The 26,977-nt window shown below is 37.9% G+C and overlaps 2 protein-coding genes across 2 annotated transcripts in view; one reads left to right on the forward strand and one right to left on the reverse strand.

The window, feature by feature from the left end:
• The window catches only part of CARF (calcium responsive transcription factor), a 74,835-nt gene extending 61,127 nt beyond the window's left edge, over positions 1 to 13,708 (reverse strand). Inside the window, exons 1-3 of the mRNA XM_008574033.1 lie at positions 13,435 to 13,708; positions 10,711 to 10,871; positions 5,247 to 5,365 (exon numbers count right to left, since the gene is read on the reverse strand). The gene's annotated coding sequence lies outside the window, so the exon portion shown is untranslated. The remainder of the gene's footprint in view (positions 1 to 5,246; positions 5,366 to 10,710; positions 10,872 to 13,434) is intronic.
• A 1,213-nt stretch (positions 13,709 to 14,921) lies between these two features.
• WDR12 (WD repeat domain 12) overlaps positions 14,922 to 26,977 on the forward strand; it is a 19,833-nt gene continuing 7,777 nt past the window's right edge. Inside the window, exons 1-6 of the mRNA XM_008574034.1 lie at positions 14,922 to 15,257; positions 19,863 to 19,957; positions 22,616 to 22,710; positions 23,530 to 23,636; positions 24,865 to 24,980; positions 25,547 to 25,701. Coding sequence (XP_008572256.1) covers positions 15,217 to 15,257; positions 19,863 to 19,957; positions 22,616 to 22,710; positions 23,530 to 23,636; positions 24,865 to 24,980; positions 25,547 to 25,701 — 609 coding nt within the window. The 5' untranslated portion in view covers positions 14,922 to 15,216. The remainder of the gene's footprint in view (positions 15,258 to 19,862; positions 19,958 to 22,615; positions 22,711 to 23,529; positions 23,637 to 24,864; positions 24,981 to 25,546; positions 25,702 to 26,977) is intronic.

Raw genomic sequence — 26,977 nt, forward strand, 5'->3', positions numbered from 1 at the left:
GGAAAAAAAAAAAAAAAAAAAAAAAAAAAAAAAAAAAAAAAAAAATTGTTCCTTATCAATTGACTTTAAATTCAATTTGTGATGTTTTCCTTAGTTTGCATCTTGAGAAAATAATTTTTGATATAGACATTAAATTAAAAAAATCATATCAATAGATTAAAAAGCAAACAAAACAAAACAAAAAAACCCGAGATACCACTTCATTCTCACTAGGAGGGCTATATTAAAAAAAAATGAAAAGAAAACAAATATTGATGAAAATGTCAAGGAATTAGAACCCTTGTGCATTGCTAATGGGCATGTAAAATGAGCAACTGCTATGAAAAACAGTTTGGCAATTCTTTAAGAAGTTAAACATAGAATTATCATATGACACAATAAATCCATTCTAGGCGTATGCCCATTAGAATTGAAAACAGGTATTCAAACATAAACTTGTACACAAATGAGATCACAGCAGCACCTGTTGTAATAGCCAAAAAGTAGAAACAGCCCTACTGTTCATCAATTGATAAATGAATAGAGAAAATGTGGTATTTATTCCATAAAAAGAAATGAAGCACTGATACATGCTACAATGTGACTGAACCTCAAAAACATTATGCTGAGTGACAGAAACAAGGCACAAAAGAATATGTATTATATGATTTCATATACATGGAATTTATATATTTTATATAAATAAAATATCCAAAATAGGTAAATTCAGAGACAGAAAACAAATTGGTGGATGTCGTGGGCTTGGGGGAGAGGAAAACAGGGAGCAACTGCCAAATAGATACAAAATTTAATTTGGGGGTGATGAAAATGTTTTGAAAGTGAGATGGCACTTTCACAACACTGTGAATATACTAAATGCTACTAAGTTGTTAATTTAAAAATGCTTACTTTTGGGGCTTTCAGTCAAAGTGGCAGAATAGATGGTCCCCAGCATCACTCCCACAAATCAACCAATTTACAACTATTAAAAAGCAACTGCAGTCAAGCTGGGGCTGTTAGAGCTCAGGGGAAGAGGGGGAGAAACTATGGAGTACATGAAGGCAGGAGAAGCCACGATGAAAGAAAGAAAGGATCACCCCTTTCTTTCGAATTCTGAAATTCTGAATTTCTATCATTTTGAATTCTGGCGGCATCCAGACTGGAGCTGGTGAGTGCATGGAGCAAGAGCTGCCAAAAGCTGTAGCTGTGCCCTTCCTGTGAAATTGCTTGGAGGCGGCAGGGGAGAGGAGGGTCTTAGTGGCCCTCAGGCCAGCAGGACCACTAACAGGGTTCCTGTGACCGCACACAGGAGTGAGGAACCACAACAACTGGAAAAAGGAGCCACTCAGAGGCCAGTGAGTCATCACAAGGGACCCGTGCATGGCCCATCCCATGGAAAGTGTTTGGAGCACAGGCAGTGGGGGAGATGGACCCACCAGGGGAATGTTGGGGCACAGCAAGGGCAGCTGATCTGCCCTCCAACCAGCACAGAACCACTCTGTGTAGACTGGTCAGGAATATAAAACTGCAGGGGGAGCAGTTTGCTGAAAAGACTCAGGCCCAGACCAGTTTCTACACAACCCAGGTGTACTGAATCTCACGAGACCTGGAAGTACCTACAAAGTCAACCATTAAAACCTGAGCTGCAAAAAAGCCTCCCCAGAGAATCAGCAGCAAAGCAGCAATTTACGTCAACAACAGGGCTCAAGTGCTGGTCCCCACAGGAAGTTCCCCGATTTCAGAACTAAGCAAAGGACAGCACATTAGTTCCAGTGCAGAGTTTAAGTAGTGGGAACAGCGAATAATCCAACATGGAACTGAAGAAAGAAACAAAATACCCACAGACCAGAGACAAAGTTTGATATTAACTAATAAAGGTCTCACTTCACCAAAAAACACCTATAAAACCTAGAAAGACCAGAAGCCCCCTAGACCCCCAAGCCAGGGATTGGGGAGGGCCGGGGGCCTCAGCCATGCCCCCCAACACCCACAACCAGCCCAGCAACAACCACAGAGCTGCAACAGGAAGTGCCCCAGGCTCCCAAATCGGGGTGGTTGGGAGCTGAAGGCTTTGGCCATGCCCCCTGACACACACAACCAGCCCAGCAACGACCACTGAGCTGCCGCAAGAAACACCGCAGGCTCCTGCACCAGGGTGGTGGAGGGCTGAGGGCTTCAGCCACACCCCCCTGACATCTGCATTCAGCCAAGAAATGACCAAGCCATCACTGGAAGCCCCTTGGTCTCCCCTGCAGGAATGAGGGAAGTGCTGCGGACCTCAACGATGTCTCCGCTCCTTTCTCCTTCTCCCACCCTATTTCCTTCCTCTTTCCCCCTCACACCCAACTGCTCCACAACAACTTAGAATGTACAAACAGACAGAGCTGGGGACTGACCCCTCCTTCCGCAACCAGGCAAGGAGCATGCCAAAAACACCACTTCCATGTGAGTGGCCCACCACAGCCACCACAATAGCCATGGCTGCCACAAATGCAGCTAAATGCCACAACTACCATGCAGATGGCCCACCGGCCACTTGAGTACATTGACACATGGAGAGTCACCAGCAGAGACCAAAGAAAAGAAGAGGATGTCTTCAAAGAAGCATCTGCTCTATGATAAGAGCTGGGGACCTGAACACACCTCTCTCAGCACTGGACTGATCATCTAGGCAACAAATCAACATAGTAATTGTTACTCTTTCAGAAAGAGAGAAGAAATCTAGAGTTATCAGAGGTGGGAGGGGGGAGGGAGAGTGGGATGGGGAGAGATTGGATAAGGGGCATAAAGAATAAGTATGATTTGTAACAATACATGGGCTAATGATATTGATTTAATCAACATGTCAATGTTGAACCCCCAAAACATGTATAATCAATTATGACTCAATAAAAAATAAATAAAAATGGTTAATTTTAAGTTATATGACTTTCATCTCAACTAAAAAAAAGTAAAATAGTACCAAAAATGAAATGAAATATATATGTATACACATACACATATATACACACTCACACATATATGAGGGTACATCAAAAAGTTCCTGGAAAAGTAGACCTAAAAGATAACACAAATTTTTCCATGAACTTTGTGAAGAGCCCTTGTGTGTGTGTTTGTGTGTATGTGTGTGTGACAATCAAGAAAATGTGAATAGGACTAAATATTTGATTACATAAAACAATTTGATGTGCTTTTACGGGTGGAAATGGTATAGTAATGTTAATATTTATAAATAAAATTATATGATGTTATGCTGTCCACAATTTGCTTAAAATATATAAAAGTCAGAGAAAGGGGTACAATTAGATAGGGATATAAATAAAATAAGATTAGCTACATAGTGATAATTGTTAAAGCTGGTAAATAGGTACATTGGCTTCATGTTCTTCTTCTGTACACTTTGAAATTTCTCTTAAACTTTCTAAAAAACAAATAGAATTTATAACCAAATTGCCAAATGCACTATCATAGTGCAAGACTTGATCATGATTATGTCAAGTTAAGCAAACAAAAACACATGAAAATAAAGAGACAGAACAAGGTTGATTTATTGTAGATACTTAAAACTCCATTCTCAGCAATTAGAGAATTTATGTTCCTCTCAAATACACAAGGAATTTCAAATACTATATCTAAGCCATAGTGAAAATATCATGTATCAAAACTTGTGGGATACAACTACAGTATAATTTCAAGGGAAATTTATAGCCTTAAACCCTCACATTATAAAAGATGACTGTGGTCAAAGGATATAAAATTTCAGTTAGACAGCAAAAATAAGTTCAAGAAATCTGTTGTACATCATGGTGACTACTTTTAAGAAGAATATATTGTATACTTCAAAAACAATTTTTTGTAGGCTAGTCAAGTGAAGCAGTGGGAGTGGAGAACAAACAAAGAAATCTGTAACTGGATATGATCAATTCACTATAAATACCACTGCACTCAGACAGGCCTATATTGTATACTTGAAAATTGCTGACAGAGTAGATTTTAAGTGTTCTCATCACACAAAAATAATAAGTATAAAAGGTAATGCATATGTTAATTAGCTTAATTTAACTATTCCACAATGTACACATATATCAAAACATCACGTTGTGCACAATAAATATATATAATTTTTGTCAATTAAAATAATTATTTAAAACATGCTTCTAAGGGAAGAAAAATTTTAAAAAAGGAGACTGAATTAATGAGCTAAGTGTCCAAGTTAAAAAGTTGGAAAAACAAGAAATACAAACACACAGGAAGGCCATATTAAAAAATGTGACTCAATGAAATAGAACACAAGAATACAATACAGAAGTCAATAATGCCACAAGTTGGTTCTCTGCAGAAAGAGGAAAGATAGAACTCCAGAGAGATTTATCAAGAAGGGGGAAAAAAAGAAAGGCACACATAAACATTAGGAATAAAAAAGGAACTAACTACAAAAGCATACTAAAAAGATGAGGATATCACGGACAGATTATGCCAAAAAGACAACTAATATGGATAAATTCCTAGAAAAAAATAACATGCCAAAACAAATTCCAGAAGAAATATAATGGCTGAACAGTCTTTCATACATTGAAGACCTTAGAATTTGTGTGAAAATCTTCCTACAAAATAAATACCAAGGCAAGACATTGTATATGCAAGTTTTTAAAAACCAATATTTAAAAAAACAATTTCAATCATATAAGCTCTTCCATAGTGTTAAGAGATTATTCCCAAGTCATTCTATGAGGATAGTATAACTAGGATGCCAAAATTGACAAGTACTGTATAAGAAAGAAAAACTATAGACCAATTTTAATCAGTATATTAACCACACTTTTTAGATTTTGTATCTGATACTTTGACATCTGGGGCCTTGCTGACCAGGGAAGAACTGCCCCTCCCAGGATTAACTGACTCCTAGAGATAGCAAAGACTCCCCTGTAAACTTGCCTTTCCTAAGCAAACTAACCAATTCAAAGCCCAGACCCCTCAATTACCTTCTTTATGTGGCTCTCACACTCTGAGCCACTGTTTCCCTGCCCTGATCATGTTAGGGTCAGGTATTAGACAAGTAGGGACAGCCAATACACCATGAAGCCCACTGAAATTATTCAAACTAGCCAATCCCAAATCTATTTAACCTGCTTACCCTGCCTTGACTATTCCTCCCCTCAAAAACCACAATTCTGAGGCCAGGCGTTCGGATTCCCTTACTGGCCATCTGCCGAAAACAAAACAAAAACCAATAAAGGATCTCCTGCAGTCCCCCACCAGCTACCGACCTTTGTGTTCTTCTCTATGGCTGTGCATCGTGTGTCATGACTCTCTCTTCTTGATAACTGTGAATAACAAACTATCTTTTCAATGGCAACAGTCTCCTGATCTGTTGTCCTCACCATACCTAAACAGAAATAAAATCTATATTTTAAAACAATAATAAACATAGAAATTAAAAAATTCTAAATAAAATCTTAGCAAACAAAATCCAGCAATGTCTAATTTGAAATACTGCATTACATCAAATCCAAGATGCCACTGAATTTTAGTGCACCATTATTTTATGTATCTCTAAGAAAGAAAAATGATGCCAATTAAACAATGATACATACCTTATCATTTGGAATTTTTATTTCATGCTTATTGAAAGGGTCTTTTAAATTTACACTCAGATTTTTATCATATAAAGCTCTTATACATATATAAAAAGGAAAATACTTGCAATATATCTGTTAAGTTATTCCTAAAACAACTTTGCATTCAGACTCTGATTCTTTGGAATTATTTTCAACTCAGAGTAATGGATATCCATTTTTTTTTTTTTTTGTTGTGTCTTTTGTCTTTTTCCGTGTCCGGCAACGGATCGCACCCCTCAGTGTTGCCCCCGTACCGGACCGGGGACCGGCAACGGGATTGCGACCCTCGGCGTTGCCCCCGCGCCTCGCTCAGCCAAGGAGCGGGAACCGGTCTGTATGTGGGATCCGAACCCTCGGGCGAGAGCGCCACCGCGCTTCCCAAGCGGCGCACTTATCCAGTGTGCCACCGGGCCGGCCCCTGGATATCCATTTTTTTCCAAGCAACTTAATCCTTTCTTAAAAAAACCCATTAAAAAACCTAAAATCTGGGTCGGCCCATGGCTCACTTGGGAGAGTGTGGTGCTAACAACACCAAGGCCATGGGTTCAAATCTAAAGAAAACCAAAAACAAACCTAAAAATCTAAGTTCTCATGATGGCTTTGGAATTATGTAAAATATATCTATTTTTTAAATCCTGCTGTGGATTTGTTAATGAAACATGGCTGATACCTGCCTTCTCCTCCTTTTCAAAACTCTTCCCTGTAACCATTTGGTTTCAAGGGTTTAAAAGAGTGTTCACCACTGTCTCGAAGCTGCTGCTGACACCCATTCTTTTAAGTTTTGGTACTGGTGCTTTTGTTGTTACTGAATGAACAAGCAAAGATACCCACAACTGCAACTATTATTTGGCCAATGGAGATTACAAAATGCCACTAGATGTATGTTAATTTGAGAGTTGTAAAAAGTGGGCAAATGTGCATTCTCAAATCACTGACATGAGTAATACATCATTACTAGTTTGGGATTTTCCCAGAAATGCAAAGGAGATATATCAGAAAATCCACAGGGCCGGCCTGGTGGCGCACTGCTACAGTGCGCCGCTTGGGAAGTGCAGTGGCACTCCCGCCGAGGGTTCGGATCCCACATACAGACCGGTTCCCGCTCACTGGCTGAGCGAGGTGCGGGTGCAACACATCGAGGGTCGCGGTCCCGTTGCCGGTCCTGGTCCAGTCCGGGCGCGACACTGAGGGTTGCGATCCGTTGCCGGACACAAAAAAAGACAAAAAGGAAAAAAAAAAAAAAGAAAATCCACAAATAGCATTCATTACATTAACACATCACATTAAGGAAGAAAAACATGATCATTTCAATAGATAAAGTTAAAACTCATTTGATAAAATTCAACATGTTAAATAAATTAATGAACGGAAGCTTAAATGAATTTGTATGTTTAAAGATTGCAATAAAAACACAAGACCTTTTATATAAAGTCTTATTTCTTCTTCAAAATTATAAAAATCTAGACCAACCAGAGAAATACAGCTGAGCTCCTTCAGGGCAAAGTAGTTTGACAAAAGTGAGAAAAATTAAAGAAGTTCTTTATTTAATACTTTAATAGAAGTACTTTCTGATAAGTAATAAATTCTATTTGTCATGGAATATAGGCCAAAATGTAATCCAATATAGAGATCAAGTTTAGACTAGAACTTTGTATCAACAAAATACCAACTGCCTGGAATAGCACAATAGCATAAAAAATATAAAAATTTTAGGGATAAACTTGACAAAAGATGTCCAAAACCTATGCACTGAAAACTATAAAACCTAGACATGAGAAATTAAAGATGACTTAAATGAATAAAGATATATGGAATGGAAGACTCAATATTGATAAGATATCAAGTCTCCCAACTTGATCTATGTATTATGTATAATCCCAATCAAAATCACAGCAGGCTTTTTTTTTTTTAATTGAAAAGCTGATTCTAAAATTCATACAGAAATGCAAAGGTTAATACAGAGCCAAAATAATTCATGAAAAAGTGAAACAACATCGTAAGTTCCTAATTTCAAACCTCAATACTCAGCTACAATAATCAATCTGATACTGGCATAAGACTAGACATATAAAACTACAGAATATATTAGCTAAAACAACTTTGGAAAAGAACAACAAACTTGGAGTTCTTATACTACCTGACTTCGAGACTTATTATGAAGCTATAATTATCAAGATAGTGTGGTATTGTTGTAAAGATAGACAAACAGATCAATGGGACAGAATCCAGAATCCAGAAATAGACCCATACATATCTGGTCAATTGTTTTTTGACAAACGTACCAAAAAACAAAAGACTGATCATACCAAATGTTGGCAAGGATATGGCACTATTATGAAAAATCAACTAAGATTATGAATTGAATTGTCATAGCTATAATTTAATGTTTATTGAATGCTTACTGTGCTTAATAATTATTGGCTAGATTATTAACAATCACTCTGTTATTCTGTGAGGTGGGACCTATTATTAACACCATTTTACAGATAAGAAATCCGAGGATCATTTCTCAAAGTTACAATATTATCATATATTGAGCACAAATAATAAGGGACTATGCTAAAAGTGTTTTACCTATGTCATTTTATTTAACCCTTTCAACAACCTTGTGATTCAGTTACTTGCTCCAATTTACATACAAGAGTCAGGCAAGTTAAATAACTTTCCCAAGATTAAAAATATACTAAGCCGTTGAGCTAGGACTCAAACCTGTACATGGTGATCCCAATGCCCATACTCTTCATTATTACAATAGGAACTCTTTCAAGATAATAGACAAAGCTTCCTCCTCCCTTTATTAATCAAAAACCCATAGTTTTAAGCCTTTTTTTTTTTTTTGGATAGGTAAACAAAGATGTTAAAGGAAGTTCTTTGCTCATTTTTTTCAACTTTTCTTGGTTAAAATTTAGTTAGAGGCAGTCCCTAGCACACAAACAGCTCTCCTGCAAGCAGTCTAAGGATTTCCCACACCATGCAAAAGCTAGAGCTCTTAACTGTACAGGTATTGCAGCCACTGAGAAAACATTCTGTAGAACAGATTCAGAAATGGAGCTTGGGAAGTTGTTGTACAAAGTTCAAATAGTTAAAAAAAAAAAAAGTTCAAATAGTTTAGCGGAAAGAATTACAAAAACTTACTCGCAGTTTTCTTACAGGTGCCCTGATCCCACTGCAAATTATCCTGACTAGCTTAATTTTTTTTCCACTTTATTTACTTTTAACTCATTCTAACTGAAATTTCATCAATGAAATACTCATTGGAGTTAATAAGCATTTTTCCTAAAAAGGAAAAATTCTGGGGAGAATATGAGGCATTACAAATTCGTGTAAGTTAATACAAAGATAGCTTTCTGCCTTTAAAATGGGTTAAAAATAGCTATGCTGAGGGAGTGAAAAGATTGATTTGGAGATGAGAAAGCAAGTACCAGCAGCAGAATCTGCCTCTGCGAATAAAAAATATTCAGGAAAAAATAAAAATAAATAATAACAACACAACAATAACAAATAATACAAATTTTAAAAAATATATAGTATAACAACTATTTACATAACACTTACATTGTATGAGGTATTATAAGTAATCTAGAGATGATTTCAAGTATGCAGGAGGGTGTGCATAGATTATACTAGGAGACAAATACCACACTTTTATATAAGGGACCTAATCAGCATCAGAGGATTTTGGTATCCGCAGGGGTCCTAGAACCAATCCCCTGCAGATACCTAGGGACAACTGTATGTCTGAGGCTCAGAGAACCAGTAGGCCTGTGCTGGATGCTACAGTGAAGACTGAGAGAATTATGAATGCCCTAGGGAAGAAAACGTAAAGGTGTGGGGATGACATTTAAAAAGGAAGGTTGCCAAACACAAATCATCTACTTCAGAACTTTGCCCAGATTGGAATTTTGTCAATGGAAGAAAGATACCTTCATTTCTACTGTCTTCAGGGAATATAAAACTCAACTATGGGTTAAACAAGCTTTTTGTGGTTACATTGGAAAAATACTATTTAAAACAGTTTCTAAATGAGGGTACTTCAAAAAGTTCATGGAAATATTTATACATTTTTCGATTCCATTTGTTGCAGGGAACCCTGAGCATTTTCTAATTGTTAAACCTTTCCCTTTTTTCTGCTCAAGAAACCATTTTTAGAATTTTTATGCTTGACTGCCTTAATAGCAAATTCTGGCTCCTGCAACTTAGCTTGCCTCCTTCCTGCACCCACCTGTATCCATGTGCTAATAGGAGACAACAGTCTCACACACCCTAAGGCCTGGATGCAAATTAGGCTCCAGAGCTGACCAATGGACTGTGTCCCATAATCAGCCAATACAAAACAACAGGACTGCATCCCTCATTTACATAAGAGGGCCTACATGGGAACTTGGGAGGGAAGTTAGGGTGGGAATTTTGTCTATATAAGACTGCTTCTTTCCTTTGTTTGGGAAGACACTGGTCCAGGAGTCTTCAGTCCCCAGTGTTCTCCTTGCTTGCAAGCAAAAAGGCGCTGTAACACTGAACGAAGAGCTGTTACACCAAATAAAGGGCTGTAAAACTGCAACGCTGATGCCGGTTTTGGATTCCTCTGTGCGATCGCCCCCACAACACATTTTTCCATAAACTTTTTGAAGTACCCTGGTTTCCAAAAGTAGGTTTTAATATAACTATTGACCTAACCCATTGTTGAAATAGGGGTTAAAAGTGCAATTTAAAGTTATAGACAACCTTTAAAAAAAATAATTTGAATACACTGAAAAATAATATTCTTTCCTCCCTCATTTCTTCCATCAATTTGCATTACCTTCTTCAATCCTTACAAGTGCAGGCTAACTTAAAATACCCAATTTTCTCATCTATCCTCAATGTCAGTACATGCTATAAATTATCATCCCTAACTTCCAATTAACTCTGTCAAAGTAAAGTTTTTAAGAATGAAGATATTAATATTGGATAACTAGGTATAAAATGTTCTTTTCCATCTCGTAACCATCTCTCTGACCATAAATAGAATAAAGTACCTATAAACAAAGTATAAGTTGACTTTTTCATTAATCCGCAACAGACAATAGTTAACTTTTATAAAGCTGTTACTTTTAATTAAAAATAAAATTATTACCTTCAGATGTGACTCAAGTTTAATTCCAGGCCTCAAGCATTTTACTACCCCGGAAATGCCCTTTCTTGTCCACTCAATTCTTCTTATGGGGGGCACTAAATCATAACAGTTGTAGCTTCATTTATGAGAAAGCTATGATTGTCTTCTCAGGAGCATTTTCTCTGTAATGAGAAGGCATTCCATGTATTTTATTTTCTTGTACATAAAGAAAACTACTAGATTTTGTTATGCAGTCTTCATTAAAAGATAGCCATTACCAGCCCAGTACAGTAAAACCATCAATTAGCTCGGTTGAAGAGAACCAAAGACTAGGACTGACTTTACAAGTTAACTATGTGTTTAGGGGCAGATGATTTAAGCTCTCTGTGTCTGTTTTCCTTATCTAGAAGTAGTGATTTTGACTAAGGTTTTTTTTCAACTCACATTCTATAACTACCACTGAAACAAAGACCTCTGTAGCAAATAGTTTTTTCCTCAATGAAAAGATTTACTAATAGGGCATCTTTTGAAGCCACAAGAAGCTGGAAAATAAAAGCCTCCCCTCCCCATTCATCCCCTCCCAAATCCCAGAATTAACAAGGTTATTTCTCAAGAAGTATTGGGACTGGATAAAGAAAGGAGAAAGTATTAAATATGGAGTCTAGATAGTTAACAATGGTTGGACTTCAGAAAACAAACTAAGACATTAAATTTTGCAGGCAAACTGCTTTCTAGAATGTTTCATATTACATTAAAGAAGTGGATTTTATCTTATATCAAAAGTAAAGATTAGGGGCCGGCCCGGTGGTGCACTGGAGAGTGTTCCGCTTGGGAGCACGGCGGCGCTCCCGCCGAGGGTTTGGATCCCATGTGGAGACCGGTTCCCGCTCACTGGCTGAGCGCGGTGCGGGCGCAACACCGAGGGTTGCGATCCCGTTACCGGTCAATAAAAAAGACAAAAAGGAAAAAAAAAAAGTAAAGATTAGGAAGAAACTAAAATTAATGGGTCAATACTTTCATTTTTGGGGGAAAGGGTTGTATTGTTCACACATAGTGAGTTCATGGCAGAGGGGAAGAGAATATTCAGACTGTAGTGACTCTATAAAGGATCATACTTGGGCTAATACTGTTTTGATCTTGATCAAAAAAGCAATTCCATTTGCTCAGAACTTTAGAGGTAATTTCTCAGGTGTAATTTCTAAAAAACTGTCCTAACATCTGATTACGTTGTTCAATTTCCCCCATAGACTTCTGTGTATCAAAATTTATCTGTTAAAACCAATAATCTGAAAATAAATCTCCGAACAGAATGAAGGAAGAAGCCACTTGAATTTTAGTCTTAGAGTTGCTTTTAATTCCTGGTACCCTGGTCAGTGTCCTAAGAGATCCTGAAATCTATTCAATATCAGTGTCAGACCTTATTAACTACATTATAAAATGATGCTAAGAAAGTACTTTAGAAAATAAAATTTCCCTCATCTTTTAGAGGTAGGTAAATGATATAATGTTCCTTTTATAATATGTACAAAATTACTATGAAGCAGTGTTGTCAAAAATTAAATCAAGACTCCTAAGTCAAAAATATTTTAATAGGATAATTTATTTTTTTTAAAATGGGTTTTGAAAGTTATGTGTTAAATCAACATCAAAATTTTAAATGTATGCAAATATATATAAACAATAACCTATTTTAACTTTTTATTTTTCAGTGAAAAAAATCTAAGGCTGATATTCACAATGTCTCTTTTATTTAAGGTTTGCCCTCTCTTATAAACCTCTCTGTAACCTTAGTTTCCACCTGTTTCTTACCCCACACATTCATACCTCTTTTTACTTCTTTTTATTTGAGAACTTTACAAATTATTTTAATTAATCCTTACAATGGATTAAAAGATCTCCAAAGTAGATTTTATCTCTGTTTACAGGTAAGAAAACCAAAGCTGTCAAGTAACTTTTTTAAGGTAACAGAGTGTTAGGTTCAGATTCAAAATCAAGTAGGAAAAAAACACAAAAACAATTAGGACTCCGCAGCCCATGCATAGTCTTTACACCATACCACACTATGCCATTATACACAGAAAATAGGAAACTATAATAAAGAGAAACGTATTTTCCAAGCTGTGGTTCTCCAGATAACAATGTGTCTTCCTGAGGACCACAGTAAATAAATCCTGTAAGAAACAATTAAGAATTAAGAAACTGTTTCAACCTTCGGGTGCCCCAATTTATCTAATGTGTAAATCCTCACCATTACGATGAATCACATGGTTAAATGACCACCATTTCTCTGAGTATTAGCAAGCCCAGTCCTACCAAGTGATTTCCTGGGACGAAAGAAATTTTCTCCCCCTCCACTCATGTGGTTATTCTACACCATATTTGTTCATAACGGCAAAGCTTCTAGTTAAACTTGAATTGATAACTATTATGATGGTAACAATAATCAGCATTTACTTAGTGCTTCCTATGTGGCACTTAATTCTCACAGTTGACCAAAGTGTGGCACAGAGAGGTTAATTAAGCAGCAGAGTTCCAACCCAGGCATTCTGGTTCCAAGGCCTGCATTCTACGAGGGTTAATAAATTGAAAATAGTCTTCTACTTTCATTGCTCTCTAATAAAGATTATTTTTCGCGTCCAGTTGTTTAAGTCACTTCTTTTCTACGGTTGACTTAAATATTAGGCTTCTACTTAATTGCAATGCATATTTAAGCCATGTAAAAAGGAAAACTTTAGTTGTCTTCACCTGCACACACAACGCTCTGGCCCACAAATTTTGCAATCCAGTTCTGCCTGATTCTAAACTGCTGTCTCTTGAAGTCCCCCTCTTGGAGCTTTTCTGTTGAACACCTTAAAAAGTGACTTTGGGGTCTGGACAGTACTTCACCATTCCTCTTCCCTCAGAAAATCTTTACTGAATTAGAGTAATTCTCGGGGCCACTGAGAATAAGACATAGGCCTTTGGGTAACTTGAAGAGAAAAAAAGTGGGGGAGGAGTGGGAGGACGGCTTCTCCTTTCTAAACAAGGTATAAAAGGGCTCATAAGGGGGAAAAAAGGACCCTAAAAAGCGGGGCACAGGGCAGCGTGAGGGACCAGACACTGGGCGCTCCCAGTGGGGGAGGAGTGGGAGGACGGCTTCTCCTTTCTAAACAAGGTATAAAAGGGCTCATAAGGGGGAAAAAAAGGACCCTAAAAAGCGGGGCACAGGGCAGCGTGAGGGACCAGACACTGGGCGCTCCCGCCCAAGGGGTCCGGCTCCTTCTCCGCGGCGGTGGCGCATCCTCGGGCTCAGCAACCCTCCTCAAGACACCTAGCGTCCTCCTTCTCCATCCTGCCTCCCCGGGGCCCGCGAGCCCCGTCCTCGGCTGGGGGTAGTAGGCCCCGCCACTTATGGCAGCGAAAAGGCCGCGAGGCAGGGCGCAGAGGGCGCCACCAGCGCCGGGATGCGGCGGGGGGCGGGCGCCGGCAGTTGCACGAAGCCCCGGCGGGTCAGGAGGTGACGGGAGGAGGAGGCAGAAGGAAGGAAGGGGGTTTGAGGGGGTTGGGAGGTAGCGTCCAGTCCGTCGGCGCAGACAGCTCTGCCAAACCTCCGACTCCCTCAGTCCTGCCGCCGCCGAGAGCCCCACAAGGCGAGGAGGTAAGTCAGCCGGAGCAAAAGGGAGAAAATTCAAAACGAGTCTACTCAACCTCGTCTTGGCTCCGAGGCCCGGCCGTGGAGACCAGCACAATGCGCAGGCGCACCCCTCCGGGAGCGCGCAGCGCAGTCCCATGAGATCAGACCACTATCGGCCACCGTCGCCGGCTTCCCTTCTGAGTCGTCTTTTTTCACCCGTATTTCCGCCCCTCTCCTGGATCTAAAATCTGAAGGTAAGAAGGAGAACCAAGGAAAAATCTCGGCAGTTTCTGGCTGCCAATACGCGTGAGAAAAAAAAACCGGGCAAGGCTTTGGTCAATCAAAACTGAAGGCGGGGGAAATTTAATAGCTATCTGGCGGGAGTCAAGAGGATTTAACGCAAATAAAGTATCCTGAGGCAGCGTGGCAAAAAGACTACTCTTCCCAGTCGTCACAGCGTCTGAGAAGCGCTGCTTTCGGGGAGTTGTAGTATCTAGGAGCTGTGTTTGAAGTATGTGGTCTAAGGACATCGGCTTACGTTTTTTGTTTTTTTAAAGCAGATTTGAGTTGGACCTTTCTGTATCTTTCTAATCGATCACAGGCCTAAAGAAATCTAAAAAAGATGAAAGGGACACGCTGCCTTTAAGACTATGCTTTACCAGTCGATGATTCCTAAATCTAGGAATAGGTAGTTGATGTTTGTGGGCTGGGCCTCTGTGGAAGGACAACCTCGTGGTGCCTTTTGCTGAGGAGACCCAAGAAAAGAAAGCGGAAGCCAGGCTTCTACTGCAGCGTCTGGCATACCTGTGCAGTCTAATTTTGAGCGGTCTCTTTTCGTAGAGTCCTAAGAGACAAGGACTACTGACTACTAACCCATACGTTTCTGTGGGCAAGTCTTGTGTGTTCTCCCCGCCATGGCTCAGCTCCAGACTCGCTTCTATACTGACAACAAGAAGTAAGTAAGCACCCCACCCTTCTCTCCTTCCAACAGCCCCTTCGGTATGACCTTGTGGATCCCTGGTTGTCTTTGCTGTCAGCTCGCTACTCGGCCCTCCCACCCCCCCCTTTTTTTTGCTGGACTCTGTTGGAGCCCGTTGTCCGCTCAAGTTGGAAATGGTGCCTTGCGAGGGTTTCTCAGGAATCTCGTGGCAGTCCTCCGAGATCGCCTCCTTTCTGCCTAGCTTTTGTCTAGCTTTGCGGGCCCTATATAATTGGAATTGTGAATGTGGAGGGGAACCGAAGGGCTTCAGGTTTGCTTTCTGAGTGAAGCACACTATGCACGTAATTTAACAGTGAACAATGGGCCATGTCCTTTTTGGCTGTTAATAGCGTTTCACAGTTTCTGGAAATAAGACTTCATTTTCTTTTTAAGTAGGTGATAGAAAATGGTTTTCTAAGCCAGGCTACAGAGAGGAGCTCTGAATAGGGGGCTGGTAGAACGGGTTTTTGATACGAGATTGCGAAGTCAATTCAGTTACCTATTTGAGTATTTACGTGTGTGTGTGTGTGTGTGTGTGTGTGTGTGTGTGTTATGACATAAATACATCTGGGGCTGGCCGGTTAGCTCAGTTGGTTAGAGTGTGGTGCTGATAACACCAAGGTCCAGAGTTCCATCCTGTACCAGTCCCCCCCCCAAAAAAAATCATATGCTTTATATATGTGCTATTTATTATATAAATAAGTCTTGTATTTATTTATACGTAAACACATAAATATAAAAATTTTTACCAATAATCACTCACTTAAAACCTAATTATATGCTGTCTTTTTGCACTATTAATTTTATTTGTGTTTGCCTGGTCTCTTCAACTGTATTTTAAGTACATTGAGGGCAAGGATTATGTATTAAGCTTCTTGAATTTACTGAGTCAAGAGTGTCAAGTTTTTCTGGTGCTAATGATAAATGATAAATATTTGTTTTATTAATAAGCTAACGTCAGTCATAAACCAGAAAACTCTCATCTGAATTAAAATTATACCTTTGATTTTGTGTTTGTAGCTTTTTGAGTTGACCAGGTAAATCATATTCACTCCTTTTGTTACTTACAGTATACATAAATCATATAATCAATGCCCATGAGTATATATACTTATATTCTTAGCCTTAATATTTCTCAAGGAATGAGGTGATGCAATAGCATAACCACTGTATTTTTTAATTGAAATTTTTATTGTGATAATTGGTTTTCACAGGAAGTTGTAAGAAATAATAGATCACTGTATTTTTTATTTTTTTCCTTTTTGTCTTTTTTACTGACCGGTAACGGGATCGCAACCCTCGGTGTCGTGCCCGCACCACGCTCAACCAGTGAGCGGACTAGTCTCTATATGGGATCTGAACCCTTGGCGGGAGCGCCGCCCGCACTCTACCGAGTGCACCACCTGGCCGGCCCTAGATCACTGTATTTTTTTTTTTTTTTCCTTTTTCGTCTTTTTTACTGACCTGTAACGGGATCGCAACCCTCGGTGTCGCGCCCGTACCGGGGACTGGCAACTGGATCGCAACCCTCGGTGTTGCGCCCGCACCGCGTTCAGCCAGTGAGCGGGAACCGGTCTCCACATGGGATCCGAACCCTCGGCGGGAGCGCCACCGTGCTCCCAAGCGGCGCACTCTCCAGTGCGCCACCGGGCCGGCCCAAAATCACTGTATTTTAACCACTGAAATGAACAGATAAATATATATATGTGTGTATGTGTGTGTATTTAGATTCTCCAAAAGATAACAAAACTTAGAAATTAAAGTTCTTGGCTTTTTCCTTTCAATTGATATATTTTAGTCAATTGAGGAGAGAAAAGTAGCACTATACACATATATGAAGAAAATTCACATATGTAAGAAGCAAAAATTTTAATTTCTAGGTTTTGTTACCTTTTGGAGAAACTAAACTGCTCACTTTTTGGCATGATAAATGCAACTATAGCCTTATTACTCAAAGTATAGTTGAGGATCAGCATCATCATGTTTGCAGAGTTGTACAACCATTACCACACTCAATTTTAGAACATTTTTCACCACACTTTAGCTATCCTCCCACCCCAATCCCTTCAGTATTCCCAGCCCTTGTCAACCACTCATCCATCTACTTTCTATCTGTGCAGATTTGTCTTTTCTGGACATTTTGTATAAATGGAATTATGTAATATGTGCTCTTTTGAGACTGGTTTCTTTCACTTAATATGATGTTTTCATGTTTCATCTATGTTGTAGTATTTATCAGTGCTTCATTCCTTTTAAGACCAAATGATATTCCATTGTAGGGATATACCACTTTTTTTCCATTCATTAGATGATGGACGTTTGTGTTGTTTCCACCTTTTAGCTATTATGATAGTGGTTATATGAGCATTCATGTACAAGTTTTTGTGTGGACATTTGTTTTCATTTCTTTTGGTTATATTCTTAGAAATGGAGTTGCCAGGTCAGATGGTAATTCCACATTTACTTTTTGAGGAACTGCCAGACTGTTTTCCAAAGCAACTGCACCATTTTCATTGCTACCAGCAATGTATGTGGGTTCCCATGGGGTGGGCCTTGCACTGGTCCCTTGTGATGAGTCACCAGCCTTTGAGTAGCTCCTTTTTTCAGTTGTCCGTGTCCCCCAGCTCCTTTGGGTCCATGGGAACCCTGTCAGTGGTCTTGCTGGCCTGGCTTCCACAAAGGCCATCTTCTCCCCAGCAGTCTCCAAGCAACTTCACAAAGGGCACAGCTGTGGTTTTTGCCACCTCTTGCTCCATGTGCTCACCAGGGCCAGCCTTGAAATGGTCAAGGCTTGAAATAGTCGGAGCAGTCCCTTTGTATTTGTCGTTTGTGTTGCTTTTAACAAGATCCCTGGAATTGGGTGATTTATAAGAGAACAAAATTTATTGCTTACAGTTTCAGAGGCTAGGAAGTCCAAAGTCCAGGGAACACACCTGGTGAAGGCTTTCTTTAGTAGTGACTTGAGTGACAGCAGGGTATCACACTGAAATGGCGAAGTAGAGAGAGCAAGACCGACTCTCCTCTCTCTTTTAAAGCCCTCAGAATCACACCCCTGACCATTTTTAATCCATTCACTACTGCATGGTCCTACAATCCACCTCTTCAAGGATCCACCTTTCAATTATGATAAAAGGATTCCCCACCCTCTAACAGTCATAGTGAGGGCCAAGTTTCTAATACATAAAACTTGGGGGACACAATTCAATCTTCAGAGTTTTGGGGGGACATAATTCAATCCACTACACCCTTTCTTTTTCTCATCGCAGCTTCCCCCACCTTCATGAACTCTGTAGGTCTCTCTTTCCCTGAGCTCTAGTGGCCCCAGTTTGGCAGTCTTTGCTTTTTTTCTTTTTTTTTTAAATTTTATTTTGTCGATATACAATGTGGTTGATTATTGTGGCCCATCACCGAAACCTCCCTCCCTCCTTCCTCTCCCCCCTCCCTCCCAGCAATGTCCTTTCTGTATGCTTGTCGTGTCAACTTCAAGGAATTGTAATTGTTGTGTCTTCTCCCCCCCGTTTTGTGTGTGTGCGTGTGTGTGTGTGTGTGTGAATTTATTTATTTATTTTTATCTCCCACCAATAAGTCTTTGCTTTTTAATGGTTGTAAATTCCTCAATTGTGAGAGAGAGTGATGCTGGGGATCATCTATTCTTTCATCTTAATTCTTCCCCTACCCACTTTTTAAATGTCTTTGTTATTGAGTTATAAATATTCTTTATATATTCTAGATAAAAGTTCTTTATCAGATATATAATTTGTAAGTATTTTCCCACATGCTCTGTAATAAGAGTGTCCTGACCTGCCTCTTGTCATGTATTCCTCTAATTCAGTCTCCATTGTGCAGCCAGGAAGATCTAACTAAACGAAATTCTGATAGGTGTTATTCCTTAACTTGATCTGCTTGAATGGTTCCACATTACCTATAAAAGAAGTAAAAACTATTTCACACAATATGTAAAGCACTCCATGCATCTCTCTTTAGCTTTATCTTTGGTCACTCCCTAGAGCAAAATCATACTTTCTCAGATAGGCTGGGTGGGCAGTTTAACAAAGTAGCGCTATTGTTTTGCTGTTCTCTGTGCTTTCCTTCTCCCTTTTGTCCTGCCTACCCCTCCCTCACCTGGCAGAAACTTTTCTAGATGTAGCTTAAGAATGATCTTTTGCGGGGGGCTGGCCAGTTAGTGCAGTTGCTTAGAGTGTGGTATTGCTAACAGTAAGGTCCAAGGTTTGATCCCTGTACTGGCTGGTTGCCAAAAAAATAAAAGAATAATCTGTGCATCTTTTCATAAGGCTCTCCCATCCTACTTTTCCCTTGTTGAAATGACTTATCACTTCTTGTTCTCTAGTTTTATATGCATATCACTTATGGCATTGTTCTTACATAGCTTCTTTGTATTTGATTACCAGACTTTAACCTCTTCTGAGAACAGAGACCATGTCTTAATTCATTTTGGTTTACTCCATGTAGCAAAATGTCTGTCATGTAGTAGGTACCCAACAAATGTTTGTTGGATGAATAAATGTACATTTGTTAAAATATCTGTAGATTTGATCTTGACATATCATTTCCTTTTTATAGATATGCAGTAGATGATGTTCCTTTCTCAATTCCCGCTGCCTCTGAAATTGCTGACCTTAGTAATATCATCAATAAATTGCTGGAGGTCAAAAATGGTGGGTATATATATATATGCTCTGAGAAGAGGAGAGGACACAAGGCCACTAACTATACTGAAATACATTACATTTCAATTTTATTTCCTTTTCTGGTCTCATTTTATATTATTGTATAAAATTTGTAATTGTAAAATTTATAAATTATAACATACAGGTTTCCCTGTGGGATGATACTTTGAAAAAAAAAGTTTTCAGAAAAATATTTTGTTTAATGTGCTTTTAAGGTAATATAGAGATAAGGTGGTTGTAATTTAGGAATAAAGATTTTAGTATAAGACGTGATATAGAGGTAATCAGGCATTATGAGTGTGCCACAGAGGTCTTGGTTATGTAGGCATAAAACATGCAGGACAAAGCAAAATGACAATATCCGTATTTGAATTTTACATAATAACAAAATGCCAGCATTAACACTGGTGTTTTATTTTTTTGTGTTCAGAATTCATTAAAAAAGTGAGTATAACAAAATTTATAAACATGCAAGAATATCAAGTAAAACATTTATAAAGATATAAACAATATCCGTATTTGAATTTTACATAATAACAAAATGCCAGCATTAACACTGGTGTTTTATTTTTTTGTGTTCAGAATTCATTAAAAAAAATGAGTATAACAAAATTTATAAACATGCAAGAATATCAAGTAAAACATTTATAAAGATATAAATATTAAACATCTGTTATTGTACTAAAAATAATTATTTTCCCATTAAGTTAATATGAGCAATGTATGTACGAATGTAGATGAATAAGGTTGGCCTGAGCTGATAATTGTCAAAGTTGGGGGATAGATATATGGAGGTTTATTATATTATTCTCCACTTTTTCATATGTTTGAAATTTTCTATAATGTTTTTTAAAAAGTAGTGTAACATTGCATAAAATAGAAAATTTAAATATGAAGAATTGAAAATCACAAAATGTGATCTTTACAAACAAAATTTGTCAATGAAGTCACCATTTAGAGGCAAGTGCGTTTTTATGCAGATGTTTCCAGTGCTGCAAAGCTCTTTTGAGTCTACCCTAGTTAGAGGAATGAGGAAGAATTATAATCTAATGCCTAATATTTTCTCCTTCATCTTCAACAGTCCCGTAACTGTTTTGTTGAGTTTCAGATGATATTTTTGAATAATTTTTTTAAGGGGGTGGACAGAGTCTGCATTCTCTTTATTGTTAGCAAGCTGCAGTTCATGAGTCAGATAGTCACATAGCATTTTCTTTTGGTCCTTGTCTTTAGTTTCATCATGGCTATGTAGATTCTGATGCACAGTTACCTTTACACATTTCAAAACTTGTATTTTCTACTTGTTGAAAAAGTCTTTGAACTAGAATAAGAATTATTCTTGCAATAAAAGCTTTGCAATATCAGTATGTGGTTGTTATTACCCAAATAGTTGTATATTTTTCTAAACTTGTAGACTAAGCATTTGTCTTTTTGCATAAATTGAATAACTGAGTCATTGCTTTTGAGTCGAAGATGCAGATGATTTAGATTTCAGATTTTTAAAAAATAACAAACCAGATAGTTGATGAGGGAATTTTTAAAAAGGATTACAGCTAATAAATGCAGAAATAATGACAGAATTAGACTATTACCATTTTGCACCTCCAAATGAAATAATAGATGTAAGTAGTGATTATCAATAGCTGCTAAAACCATTAATTAAATAAATGACTGACAGGGAACATTAAGGTGGATAGGTTCAGACTGACATCATCTGAGCCCAAAAGTGGATCTTAACATCTTAAAAAAAAGAGACACAGCTAGTTATTACATGCATCCTGACATGGTAGGAATACACAATAGGAAATACACAGTACTGCCTGGGAATATTGCTAAAACAACCAAACCTGAAATCTAAACCAGCATTTAGGTGTAACTAGTTTACAGGATGTATAGGTGATAGAGAAATATGTTAAAGGACACTTTGGAGATGTAATCAACAAAACTAAAAATGTAGGAAATACTACAAGATACGTGACCCACTTTCTTCAATAAATAAATGACAAGGAGAAAAAGGAAAGAGAGCTGTTAAAGATTGAAAGAAACATACTTAATCAAATAAAATGTATGGGCTTTGGATGCTGATTTTAAAAAGCCCACTGTAAAAAATACGGGTGTTGCCTGGCTATTTGATATTAGAGGGCATAATTGTTAAATTTTTTAACATCGTGACTATTGTTTTTAAGTCCTTATATTTTAGAGATACATACTAAAGTATTTACAGGTGAAATGTTATCATTTCTGAGGTTTTGCTTAAAATAAACCGGCAGGGGAATGGAGGGAGGAGTATAGATGATTGTCCATGAGCTGGTAGATGTCAAAGTGGGTGATGGTGATGGGGATTCATTGTAATTTCCACTTCTGTGTATGTTTGAAATTTTCATAGAATAAAAAGTTTTTTAAGAATTAAAATAAGCACACCAACAACAATAACAAAAAAATTATACCAAAAGAGCAAAATACTTCTTTTCATAAAAATCACATAGTATAAATACATGGCCTAATTGTGTCATGAGAAATTCTGGAGAAACTCAGAGGCCACACTGGGATAATAGGTACATGTTTGTTTTGAGGGTTCTCGTATACCTCTGTGCCAACAACACTTCAGATCCTAAGAGCAATAATAGTTTTATTATGTATTTTCTTTAGAGTTCCACAAACATGTGGAGTTTGATTTCCTTATCAGGGGCCAGTTTCTGCGAATGCCCTTGGTCAAACATATGGAACTGGAGAACATCTCATCAGTAAGTTCAAATACTTACCTTTTGTATTTTACTTAAGTTATTATCAGCTATTGTAGGTAAACTTTTAGAATCAGCCTGAATCTATCTTTAGTACCCAAGATTCTTTTGTTTATTGTTTTTTCCTAGAAATTTGCATATTCAATTTTAAAACCTCTTCTTATGAAAGTATTTTATTCAAGAAAATGCAGATGAACACATTCTTCTACCCAAGATTCTTTTGTTTATTGTTTTTTCCTAGAAATTTGCATATTCCATTTTAAAACCTCTTCTTATGAAAGTATTTTATTCAAGAAAATGCAGATGAACACATTCTTCATATTTGTGGAAGATCTAGCAAGAAAGAAAATAGCAAATATGTTTGAATATAAATATTGAATATATATAAGGGAAGAGCAAAAAATATTTGGTGATTTAAAAAATTATAAAATATACATAACATAAAATTTACCATTTTTACCACTTTTAAGTGTACAATTCAGTGACATAAAGTACCTTTACAATATTGTGTAACCATCATCACTATCCATTTCCAGAATGTTTCATCATCCTAAGCAGGAGCTCTGTACCCATTAAACAATATGCTTTTATGATTTAATTTTAAAGTTTCCTATATTTTTCCCCCACTTTTAGCATAAGTTTTCCATGGCCGTTAACATTTCTTAAATAAAATTTTTTACTTTTTTAATGGCTCCAAGTTTTCTTGGTTATGAAGGGTTCTAATATGAAGCAGATACATTAAATTGAGATTGCTTTATTTTCATAGTATAATATTTTTAAAATGTGCCATCTGACTTATTTCTGGTTTTCCTCTGTGACTAGGAAGAAGTTGTGGAACTAGAATACGTGGAGAAGTACACTGCACCCCAGCCAGAGCAATGCATGTTCCATGATGACTGGATAAGTTCAATTAAAGGGGCGGAGGAATGGTATTGCCAGATGAATGTTCTTCTTTTTTCTTATGCACCTCCTTCAGTCTTTTAAGTCCACTATGTGAATATTTTTCTCTGATTCCCTGTTCTTTGTAAAAGTAATTTTGTGATATGTATATCAGTGACCAGGCCAAAAGAAAGATCTTCGCATTCAGTGTATTCAAGAAGAAACAGGTATTTATTTATAGGTTTTCTTTTCTGTTTCAAGGTATCCTAGTGACATTGTCTTCTGGCAAATTGGGAAAAAAAAAAAAAAATCAGCTGTCTTAGGGCATTTAATAAAAAAAAATCAGCTGTCTTAGGGCATTTAATTTATCTGGTTTGAGTATGTTGCTTTTAAGACCAAGGATATAATTTGTTTCATAGAGGAAAAAATAACTTTTATAGCCACGGATCTCTTGGTCTGCTGCCATGAAGATGCAGATCATGCTATTTTAGAACTAGAAAGGACACGGGCTGGCCTGGTGGCGCACTGGAGAGTGCGCCGCTTGAGAGCGCGGCGGCACTCCCGCCGAGGGTTCGGATCCCCGGCCTGGTGGCTCACTGGAGAGTGCGCCGCTTGAGAGCGCGGCGGCACTCCCGCCGAGGGTTCGGATCCCACGTGGAGACCGGTTCCCGCTCACTGGCTGAGCGCGGTGTGGACGCAACACCGAGGGTTGCGATCCCGTTACCGGTCAGTAAAAAAGACAAAAAAAGGAAAAAAAAAAAAAAAAGAACTAGAAAGGACAGACTGGAATCAAGTAAGAAAGTATGGACGACTCAGAGCAAATCCTACTGGCCTTATAGAAAAACACCTCAAGAGTGGATCATAGTAGGAGCTTACTTCTTTCAAAGAATGTCTCCCTGGAGTTATTATACAAAGTTGTGCTTTTACAGGTTTTACTTTTACTTCATATGGTTTTATTGTTTTTCTCTTTAATGATTTTCACTAGTTAAGTACAAAGGACTATTAGGCTTTACAAGCAATTTGCCTAGCTTTCCTAAGAGTTGTAGTGTTTACAACAATAGTAAAAATGAAATCTAGTTTGTCAGTTACTATTTTTAGGAGGTCAGGAAAAGTGTAATATCTCATCTGTTCTAGAATATTTTGAAATCATGATCGCCATATTGAAGAGTTTAAAAGTATAATCCTTAAGGTTTACTTTGTCATTGCCATAGAAACACAACTTTCAGGGTTTGAAAAAGTTTCTTTTCGAATTTCATAGGATTGTTTTTCTCTTCATAGGATCTTGACTGGTTCTTATGATAAGACTTCTCGGATCTGGTCCTTGGAAGGAAAGTCAATAATGACAATTGTGGGACATACAGATGTTGTAAAAGATGTGGCCTGGGTGAAAAAAGGTTAGGACTCTTTGCCTAAACTGAGATGAGTGCTAGATAGAAATTTGGAAATAAGCCATTTTCAGTTCTAGGGCAGAATGGTGAGTGGGTTAGGAAATATCTTATGCCATTGTTATTGTGAGGTCTTTCAAAAGTGTAGTGTTCAAGAAGAAAAGGTTTATATTAAAAAATCCATAGATTGATGGAAGTGAATCCTTACTACATTATATCAGATAATACACATTTTTCAGGTTAATACTGAGTGTATTAAACTTATATCTTCTGTTTTTGAAGACTGTTCCCTTTATACCATGTTATCTTTCTTTTTAGTGTATTTTATTTTGTTTGTTGTGTTTTTTTTTTTATGACCGGCCAGCTGGTTTGGGGATCCAAACCCTTGACCTTAGTGTTATAACCAACTAGGCTAATCGGCAGCCCCTTTCTCTTTGTTAAAACTGGCCATATGGTCTTTCTTACCTTTTTAACAAATTTTTCAACAACAAAAAAATTCAGTTCTCCGATCTCAGAACACGATATCTTTAAAATTATGTATTGATTTGTTTCTAATTCTTGTGTTCTTTCTTCAGACAGTTTGTCTTGCTTATTACTGAGTGCCTCAATGGATCAGACTATTCTCTTATGGGAATGGAATGTAGAGAGAAACAAAGTGAAAGCTCTACATTGCTGCCGAGGTCATGCTGGAAGTGTGGATTCTATAGCTGTTAATAGCTCTGGAACTAAAGTAAGTAGCTAATGTGTTATTAGTACTGTGTTAAATTAGAATTTGAGCTTTTTTTTTTTTTTCTTTTTCCGTGTCCAGCAACGGATCGCAACCCTCAGTGTCGCGCCCGGACCGGGACCGGCAACGGGATCTCTTTTTCCGTGTCCGGCAACGGATCGCAACCCTCAGTGTCGCACCTGTACTGGACCGGGACCGGCAACGGGATCGCAACCCTCGGTGTTGCTCCCACACCTCGCTCACCTAGTGAGCAGGAACCGGTCTGTATGTGGGATCCGAACCCTCGGCGGGAGCACCACTACACTCCCAAGCGGCGCACTGTAGCAGTGCGCCACCGGACCGGCCCAAAATTTGAGCTTTTTACTAAATGTTTTTTTCCTACACATATGCATTGTGATAGGCTTAGTTTAATAAAAATCGAGGACTAAAGAATATGATTATAAACAAAAAGCAAATACTTATACAACGAGAGATATATTTACTTCTTCAGTCTGGGTATCTCTGACTTAGAACCTTATATAAACTGCAAATATTTTAAGAAACCAGGTTAAAAAAAAAGCAGTTTCTTTATGTAACCTTCTTAAATCATAGTAATTGACATATTTTCAGTCTATCAGCTATTCTTAAGTGCTGTCATCAATTGAAAATGCCTAGTTGATCATCTGAGCCTTAGCATACACAAAGGTTAGTGTTAATAGAGTTTGCTTTATCATAAGTGCTAATCTACTCTTTATCATGACAAAATGATAAAAATTAGTTAAAAGGAAACAAACCTGAGGGCAATGCTATTTTGTTGTATGAGGGTTTAGAAACTCTCTTACAATTTGAAAGTCCCCTAAGCCACTTTGAAGTATTCTGAATTTAAGAGTGTTTCTTCAGTATTTCTTTGCTAGTTAGGGTAACGAAGGAAATTTGATGCACTCGAAGGTAAAGATTTACGATTTTCATATTGAGCCGAAAAGAAGGTTTACATGTTGTTTAGTCTAAACCTAAGTGAATTAACCATACCCTCTTTTTGGCTGTAAGAGGCAGAAACTCATCTTGACTTGTTTAAGCTTAAAAGAAAATTTACTGGATTGTGAGATCCAAGGAAGGAATAAACAACCACATCACCGTCTTGAAGAAGACTGGCTTTCTCCATATGTCAATAAGCTTGGCTTTTAATATTGCTCAGGTTTTACATCCTATACTGGAAAAAGACTGACTTCAACTCTCTGGAACATAAGTTTTTTTTTTTTTTTCCTTTTTGTCTTTTTCCGTGTCCGGCAACGGATCGCAA

Source organism: Galeopterus variegatus, unplaced genomic scaffold (genome assembly GCF_000696425.1).
Source record: "Galeopterus variegatus unplaced genomic scaffold, G_variegatus-3.0.2 Scaffold985, whole genome shotgun sequence".
NCBI classification, from domain to species: Eukaryota; Metazoa; Chordata; class Mammalia; order Dermoptera; family Cynocephalidae; genus Galeopterus; species Galeopterus variegatus.